The sequence below is a fragment of the Syngnathus typhle genome, linkage group LG22, assembly GCF_033458585.1.
Source record: "Syngnathus typhle isolate RoL2023-S1 ecotype Sweden linkage group LG22, RoL_Styp_1.0, whole genome shotgun sequence".
NCBI classification, from domain to species: domain Eukaryota; kingdom Metazoa; phylum Chordata; class Actinopteri; order Syngnathiformes; family Syngnathidae; genus Syngnathus; species Syngnathus typhle.
The window spans coordinates 7,819,638-7,828,490 of NC_083759.1; the positions used below are offsets into that span (position 1 = coordinate 7,819,638).

At 41.7% G+C, this 8,853-nt stretch overlaps 1 protein-coding gene across 1 annotated transcript; it reads right to left on the minus strand.

The window, feature by feature from the left end:
• Positions 1-259: 259 nt before the first annotated feature.
• rab32a (RAB32a, member RAS oncogene family) lies at positions 260-8,397 on the minus strand. The gene is made up of 3 exons (XM_061269694.1): positions 8,006-8,397; positions 4,420-4,697; positions 260-2,610 (listed from the first exon to the last, which is right to left on the minus strand). The coding sequence occupies exons 1-3, from the start codon at positions 8,229-8,231 to the stop codon at positions 2,461-2,463; spliced, it is 654 nt and encodes a 217-aa protein (XP_061125678.1). The 5' UTR covers positions 8,232-8,397; the 3' UTR covers positions 260-2,460.
• Positions 8,398-8,853: the final 456 nt, after the last annotated feature.

Below are 8,853 nucleotides of genomic sequence, written 5' to 3' on the forward strand. Positions count from 1 at the left end.
CTGGCTTTTTTAAAATAATGAACAAATAATTACATTAGAATAACAATGCTACTGACATTTTGCATAATTAATCTCTATTTTTAATTCGTTATATTTGACTGGCTATAATAATTACAAATATTTTCACAATTGAGAATATTCTTCATTTAATTTTATTTTTCTGTTTAAAAAAACATTTAATATGTATTGCTACAGACAAAACGTTTCATATAATTAACAATGTTGTATTGGAAAAAATCCACTCCAAAGTAAAAACACATAAGATAAATACAATTTAATCGAGACAGCATGAGAACATTTAACAATACTGGCAGACAATATACATCAGTAAAAATGTTTATTCTCCTCGGCGTATTTTCACATATAAACCTAAAATAAAATTAGATTTACAAAACATGTTAATATTTTTTAATATCGGATATTAAACAATGCATGAGCGCTGAAGCATTTTATTATGCATATTGCGTATCAGATATATCCTTAGCTCCACTTTCAGCTTCCTAAAATATAAGTGTTTGTCTTTAAGTGTTCAAAACAATGTACGTACAGGAATGTCTCCGAAAATTTGAATATTGTGATAAAGTTCTTTATTTTCTGTAATACAATTTAAAAAAAAAAAAAGTCATACATTTTGGATTCATTACAAATCAACTGAAATATTGCAAGCCTTTTACTTTTTTAATATTGCTGCTTATGGCATACAGCTTAAGAAAACTCAAATATCCTATCTCAAAATATTAGAATATCATGAAAAAGTATACTAGTAGGATATTCAATTAATCACTTGAATGGTCTGATTAACTCGAAACACCTGCAAGGGTTTCCTGAGCCTTGAAAAACACTCTGAAACAAACTGAAACTGGAGTCCAGGTATCAAAAGCCACTGTTCACAGACGTGTCCGGGAAATGGGCTACAAACGCCGTATTCTCATGGTCAAGCCACTTCTGAACTCAAGACAACGGAAGAAGCGTCTGACTTGGGCTATGGAAAAGAAGCACTGAACAGTTGCAGAGTGGTCCAAAGTCCTCTTTTCAGACGAAAGCATGTTTTGTATTTCATTTGGAAGTCAAGGGGCCAGAGTCTGGAGAAAGGTTGGAGAGGAGCAAAATCCAAGTTGCTTGAAATCCAGTGTGAAGTTCCCACAGTCAGCCATGGTTTGGGGAGCCATTTCAGCTGCTGGTGTTGGTCCACTGTGTTTCATCAAGTCCAGAGTAAATGCAGATTTTAGAGCACTACATACTTCCGTCTGCTGAAAAGCTCTGTGGAGATGATGATTTCATTTTCCAGCATGATCTGGCACCTGCCCACAGTGCCAAAACCACCAGTAAATGGTGTACTGACCATGGCATTACTGTCCTCGATTGGCCTGCCAATTCCCCTGACCTGAACCGGATTAGAGAATTTGTGGGTATTGTGAAGAAGAAGCTGAAAGACACCAGACCCAACAATGCAAATGAGCTAAAGGCTGCTATTGAAGCATCCTGGGCATCCATATCACCTCAGCAATGCCACAGGCTGATTGCCTCCATGCCATGCCGCATTGGTTGCAGTAATCCGTGCAAAAGGATTCCCAACCAAGTACTGAGTGCATTAATGGACATTTTCAAATGTTTGATTTTGTTTTGCTGTTTTAAATCTTTTTTTTACTTGGTCTGAGGAAATATTCTATTTTTTTGAGATAGGCTTTTTGAGTTTTCTTAAGATGTAAATCATAATCAGCAATATTAAAATAATAAAAGGCTTGCAATATTTCAATTGATTTGTAATGAATCCAGAATGTATGACATTTTTGTTTTTTAATCGCATTACAGAAAATAAAGAACTTTATTACAATATTCTAATTTTCTGAGACAGTCCTGTATATTGTTGGAGTGAGGATCCATCTATTTATTTAATTGCGTAGGCATTTTTTGGTGGCAAATACAGCAAAATATGTCAGAACTGCTGTACAAATCACTTTTACAGCTATACAAACAGCACAATAACAGTGTAAATGCTTAACTGTGGAGCAGTAGTAAAATCGAATACAGAGCGACATAAACAAGAGTGCAATTTAAAATACTTTAAAAAAGGGCTTTATAGCCCTTCTGCGTACAGAGTGGAAAACTCTCAAAAGTGAAGTGATTCACACACAAACAAGAACACAAATAAAAGGCAGCATGGCTCTGCCGTTGTCTAAAGTAATCATCATAATAATCAAAAAATCGCCCCAGCCCTTGTCAGGTAAAGTCCAGGGCCAATGGATGAGCCAACTTCAAGTATTTAGAGGCTAGGATCAATTGTTAATGGTGGAATAAACAGTAAAGTGGTTTGAAGATAGAGACTCTGAAGCTATTTGGGGACCATCAAGATATCAAAAAAATTAAACCATTAAATCTCCTGGAGCTTTCCCAAAGCATTCCCGCCCCAGCTTGGGGGCAGCGTGGCGGAACTGTGTTCCCGTTAGTGTGCGTCGAGTGTTAGCAACAGCCCGGTTTGCTCTCCGCCGCCACAGTCTCCTGGTCCAGTTTGATGCGGTCTCCGTTGCTCTCCTCGTACGGCAAGCCCTTGTCATTGGCCAAGATGTTCTCCACCAGGAATTTGGCCGCCTCGTCCACATTGATATTGTCCTGCAGGAGGAGCAAAGCGTGGATGGTCATTTGTGCGTTTTGATTGTACACAGTTGGGTGGGCAACAGCTGGCAAATGATTTTCTCAGGCAGCCTGAGGCCAACTGAAACAAAGTGAAAACAGACATTCTTTTTTTTTTTTTGCCCTTCACACTGCAGCTGGAAAGAGGTAATGAATATTACTTATAACTTGAGCTTTACAAGCTTTAGCATTGTGTCCAGAGGACCACAGATTTGGAATGAGCTTGATGAAACACTAAAAATGTTGCAATCCATATCCATCTTCAAGCCAAATCTAAAAAATCAATTCCTATCAATGCATGTTTAATGTGCTGATTATTAATCGCATGAACACCTGTGAACTGTTGTTAATATATTGATTGCTAATGTACTTCACATCAAATCCAGTGTAACCAGAATACTGAAACTATCTATTACTTGTATGTTTACTGTGTGTCTACTGCTTGTGCCTTATTGTGTGTTTATTATTTATTGTCTATTATATATCTGTATGTTGTCCATAATGGATATCTGGCCAATATCTGATACTTATGGAAAACCGGGCCCCCTATCAAAAGCTTTAAATAGCTTGCTTGGGGTGACCTTTCATGCATCCGACTGTGTAATAGTGTTTGTTGTCTCATGTTGTATGTCTTGAATGTAGCGTGAACAAAACAAAAAAATAGAAATATTAATGGTCTTCCCCCTGCCAATCCACAGCACTGTGCATCTTTACAAAACAAAACAAAAACACAAGTTATAGTTCACATAGACAAGTCAATCATTGTTTATGAATGAAAACTTGTGACTCGAGTCCAATCTGCTGCTCAAAGCTCACAGTCGTGATCAATGCGAGGCATGTGACTCTGGTCATATGATCGACATTTTTATATATTTTTTTGCATGGGAGAAGCAGAACAACCTCCTGACTGAAGTAGCTCTCTCACTTCTCCTCATGACAAGCAGCGGATGAACGTAGCGCCGTTAAGATGCAAGCGATTGGTCACCGTGTACGCATAAAGACTAATGGGCACGTCACGCTAACGTCCCCCCAAGTCACATGATGCCGAGTTATGTGTGGGCAAGATGAGGAAGTGGCGGGACGCTCAACCAGTACTGTGGCTTTTATTATTGTTGTGTAATTTGTTGTTTTGTTGCATGTGGCCGGCATTTAGTTTTTACATATTTGTTCCATTAAATTGTATGAATTTATTCCTTGCAGCCTATTGTCTTCATTTCATAGCATTTCTCTAGGCTGCACTACTTTCAGTATATTTTTTATTTTTGTATTTTTTTTTACTAAGATGTGACATCATGACCGCAACACTGCAACAAAATTATCTCTCAGATGACCTATAACCCTGTTAGCCGCTCCCCTCAATTGCTGCCATGTGATATCACAGCAGCCGAGGCAGGCTCAAAACATCTTGAAGTAGTTTAAAAAACGGCTGTGCTGAACAAAAGCAGGTTTCGTAACAGGCATGATTGCAGCATACGGAAAGACGAAGCAGCCTCGGCTTCCCCTGCGCGAGGTCTTGTTTCCCATGAGGGGGAAGTGCACCCATTATGTTAGCGACCGCATAAAACACAGCTGAAAACATTTTAACATGTAAAATGGGTGGGTCTACTTTGTATATAGTGAAAAAATACAAAACTGTCCTATAAAACACATTTCAAGCCGTCAACTTGCAATGCGGCATCTTGCTAGCTGGTGACAACTAGCTAGGCTAGGCTAGGGAAGGCTAGGCTAAGATTCAACTATATAACAACAGACTGTTTTCTGAGTGCATAGAAAAGAAATATGCCTCACCTTGGCCGATGTCTCGAACCAGCCCAGGAAGCCCGTCTCCTTGCAGAAATTGTCCATCAGCGTCGTGTTGTTATATCCCTCTATCTTCTGGTCGCACTTGTTGGCCAGCAGTACTGAGGGGATGGGGCTGCCGTTGGCCAGCTTCACCTTGCTGTCCAAGTCGTGCTTCCACTTGGACACGGCCTCGAACGTGGAGCCCCTGGTCACGTCGAAAACCACAAAGGCCCCCACCGCCTCCTTGTAGTACACCCGCGTCATGTTTCCGAAGCGTTCCTGACCTGGAATTCAGAAGAATGTTGAGGAACTTCACTGAAAAGTCTTCAAACCCTCAGCCCCAAAAACCATGACCCACTTTCCTCCCTATGCCAGAGGCCTAATCCGTGCAGAGAAGTAATCTGCCTTCATAATAAGCCTTTTCTCTCCACAAGGGCTGTCTGTGAGAACATCTGAGGTGATACATCACAATGGAATTAACACGAGCAAATGGGGTGACTCAAAGGACTGCTGCTAAAATGTTGAACGGAAAAGTTTTTTAGGTACACTTCTTTTTTTCTACTAGTGCAGTGGGCCTGTAAATTTACTTTACACTCAAGTTCCGCTTGGGTGCAGGTATTTAGCGGCCATGCCGATGAGTGGATGAAGTGACGTGACGCAGATCCGAGTGTTTGGCAGTGAATCCACTGTGGGGGCCTAATGGCCTGACGCTAATTGCTCATAATTGGCAGGCTAATTTTACTTTATGCAACCTCAGGTAAATGCACAAGAGACACGACAGTGGCGCAAAGACCTGATAGATTCCATTTCCAGATCTTGTAAGGCAGCAAATGGACAGAACGTGATTTCATATCAAGCGACAAATTGGGCCTTCAAATGCCCCACCCACCATTACTGGAACAAGAAGAAAAAATACTTGCACCAAATCAGTATATTTTGTTGAAGTCGGAATTATAAAAGTTAAGTTAAAAAGTTAAAGTCCCAATGATCGTCACACACACAGGATAAATTTCACCAACATACAGACATGTGTGTGACGATCATTGGGAATTTAACTTTTTTAACTTTAACACACATCTGGGTGTGGTGTACTTTGTCCTCTGCATTTAACCCATCCCCGTGTGATTTTGATCCATCCCCTGGGGGAGAGGGGAGCAGTGAGCAGCAGCGGTGCCGCGCTCGGGAATCATTTGGCGACCTAACCCCCCAAGTCCAACCCTTAATGCTGAGTGCCAAGCAGGGAGGCAATGGGTCCCATTTTTATAGTCGTTAGTGTGACCCGGCCGGGGTTTGAACCCACAACCTTCCAGTCTCAGGGCGGACACTCTACCACTAGGCCACTGAGCTGCTTAAAGGTAACAGTATCTCAATACGTGGAACAGCAATGGAAGCTTGCTTTGATTTTGTGACATGCAGTCGTTAACGCTTGGTCGATATCGGAGCAAGGCCACATGCCAGTGGGAGCGTCCTCCTCCTCCTCCTCCTCCTCCTCCTCCCGGCAACGTCTCAGAAGACTCGCATCGAGCCATTTTATTGACAGGCTAGCGTAAGCGCACGAGCGCTGGCCGTATGGGCTAATGACTTAGGTGACGTATTGACGCAGCTCAAGTCACAAACGTTTCATCACGACAAAGTACATCAAGCATGACCTCTTGTCATGTTCCTACACGATAATGCTTTTATTTCAATAATAAATCAAATCTATCCATCCGTGTTGGCCATCATTCAACTTTCTCAACAGCCAAAACAGCTCTACCGAATAAATAAAGTTAGATCAGCTAAAAAACGCTAACGCGTGTCAGATGCTGCTAACCCAATTAGCACAGGAATGGACTGTGTGAGCGTGTAAGCGCCGCGCACACACACGACATCAGACAACAAATGACATATACAGCATGTCGCCGACATCATTAATACTAACGGGGAGTTATTTTTCGTGCGTGGGAGAAAGCGAGACGATGTCATCATTATCTATAGTTGCTGTACGCTGGTATGCGTTGCCATTGAGTGGGTGTGCGTGTTGCCATGGAAACTGTCCAAGCCAGACGCGGCCGTATAGCAACAGCAGCAGCAGCAGTACTAGTAGTAGTACATCCCTCGGATACCTCCAAACAATAGTCCAGTCATGGGGGGTGAAATTGCTACCCGGACCTTCAGTTAAGACTAACTTCATCTTAATACCACAAACCCTGAAAAAATGTACTGTGACTATCTACAGTCACATAATAAAGGTTGTAGTCACGGAGGTAGTTGTGGGCACATGACCACGATGTGATCTTACTGCAGATTAGCAGAGCCTTGAGCAACGGCCCGCCAACAGCCAACACGCTCTTGCTCCACGCTTACCTTCAGTTGACCTAGCATAATATGAGGAATTCCAGTGATAACACTTAGTGTACACCAGAGATGAGATGAAGGGCAAATTTAGGACTAGGATTTGAAGCTACAATAAGTAACGATTTGGTCCTAAAAGGACACAGCTTCTAAATAATTGATGCTTGTAATCTGTCATTTCCTTGGCAACCGTGAATCACCTACTTCAGCGGTCAGGCTAGAATTCGGACGGACAATCCAAAACGCCTCTCGTCGTGTTCTGCTTGACTAATAATACAGTTCAGAATTGTGTTAGCGCCATCCTCTAGCATCAGTGTTAATAGTATTGTTGGCGATTTTTTTTAATTGACGCTAACAGGTGCACCATTTTGTCTGACGTGACCTTGCGAGAAGCAATTCCATCCACGCAAGACTATCAATTGAGGGTATAAGGGGGCTTGACATTTCGAGGCTTCAGGCTGATGACTATCATTCCTTCCAACGTGAAAAGACCATCAACACAGAGTCCATCATTATAGTCATTAAGAAAAAAATCAGAGTGACATAAGCAACACAACAAATTTTATAAGAAGACAGACAGTTCTTGAATGGTGAAAGGTTGAACCACATTTTTCTTTGCTAGCAGGCTACTTACAGGCCACAAGATCAAAGTACTGGAATGCAATATACAGAATAGCTCACAGAATCGATATCATGCTGTATTTCAAATCATATTTAGCAGGTCACAAACAGAAACACATGACTCACAATCACGTCATGTATGTCAAATTGATTGATTAGCTCGTTGATTAAAAGCTATCATCATGGAGCATCTTGTGAAAGGAGAACACATGCTTGAATGTGGAATATTGTGTAAAATGTTAAATACAACGGAGCTCCGATCCATCCTCACAATTTGCTCACAGATGACATCAGCATTTATACAGCCTCTGATTGGTCAATCCGAGCAACATTTGCTTCAACTGCCAAAGCACATCACTAGAGATTTGCATACATCAATACATTTAATAATTTTGCTTCTCTGGTAGGAGAAATGTATATTGGTGGTTTCTGTTGTCAATATTTTGGGCAGAAAAGGAGGATGAGTCCGAAATGTGCTTAGGGGCCCACAAAGGTGGGCAGGCTCTTGTGGTTGAGTGGATAATAATAACAACGTGACCTACATTTCTCTGACAATTATGAGCTGCCATGAACATTGAAAGGAAAACTGTCAGGATATTTAGAAAACAAAACTTTTTTTTTTTGCCGTGTGCGTTACCTGCGATGTCCCAAAGCTGCAGCCGGACGAGCGTCTTGCTGTCCCAATTGAGGACCTTGAGAGCGAAGTCCACACCGATGGTGGCTCGGTAGTGCTGGGAGAAGAGCTGGTGCACGTACCGCTTGATGATGCTCGTCTTGCCCACCCCCAATTCCCCGATCACCAGCACTTTGAACAAGTACTCCTTGCACTCCGACACCGAACCGCCGGCCATGCTCGCCTGCATCAACGACAGTCCTACGCTTGAGCTCAACTTTTATTGGAATCTGTGTGTGCCTGAGTGTATGTGCGTGGTTTTGCGTGTGTGTGTCATGAGTTCGTCCTCGCGCACGAGAGGAGGGAAAAGAAAAGTGGGCTGTCACGGACCGGGCTGGTCCACAAAGCAAAAAATTTGTTCTTTTTCCACCTCCTCTTTCTCCTCCCGAGAAGGCGTCACATGACCCGGAAGTGTCCAAAAACTTTTTTGCTGTCACAAAACTTTTTTTTCCTTTGTGCAACCATCCGTAGGACAGTTCATCTAAGTGCACACAACACAACAAAAATATGAATTTACAAACACAATACCTGTCACTTTTGAGGTTTTCAAGACACAGTTATTGCGCACTGCATCAGACCTGTTCCTAATAATTTGACCCGACGGGCGTTCATCAAAATAAAGCGGCGGCGCTCAGATGTTGTAGTATTGTTTGATAGAGTAAATGTTAAATATAAGGTGACAAAAATATAAAATATGTTAAATGAATATCACTCATTACTCGTGTAAATGTTTCGTTGCAGCTCTCAATACATACATGCAGCAAATATTAAATAACATGTCCGATGAGTTTTCCATAGAAACCTTTTTTTAT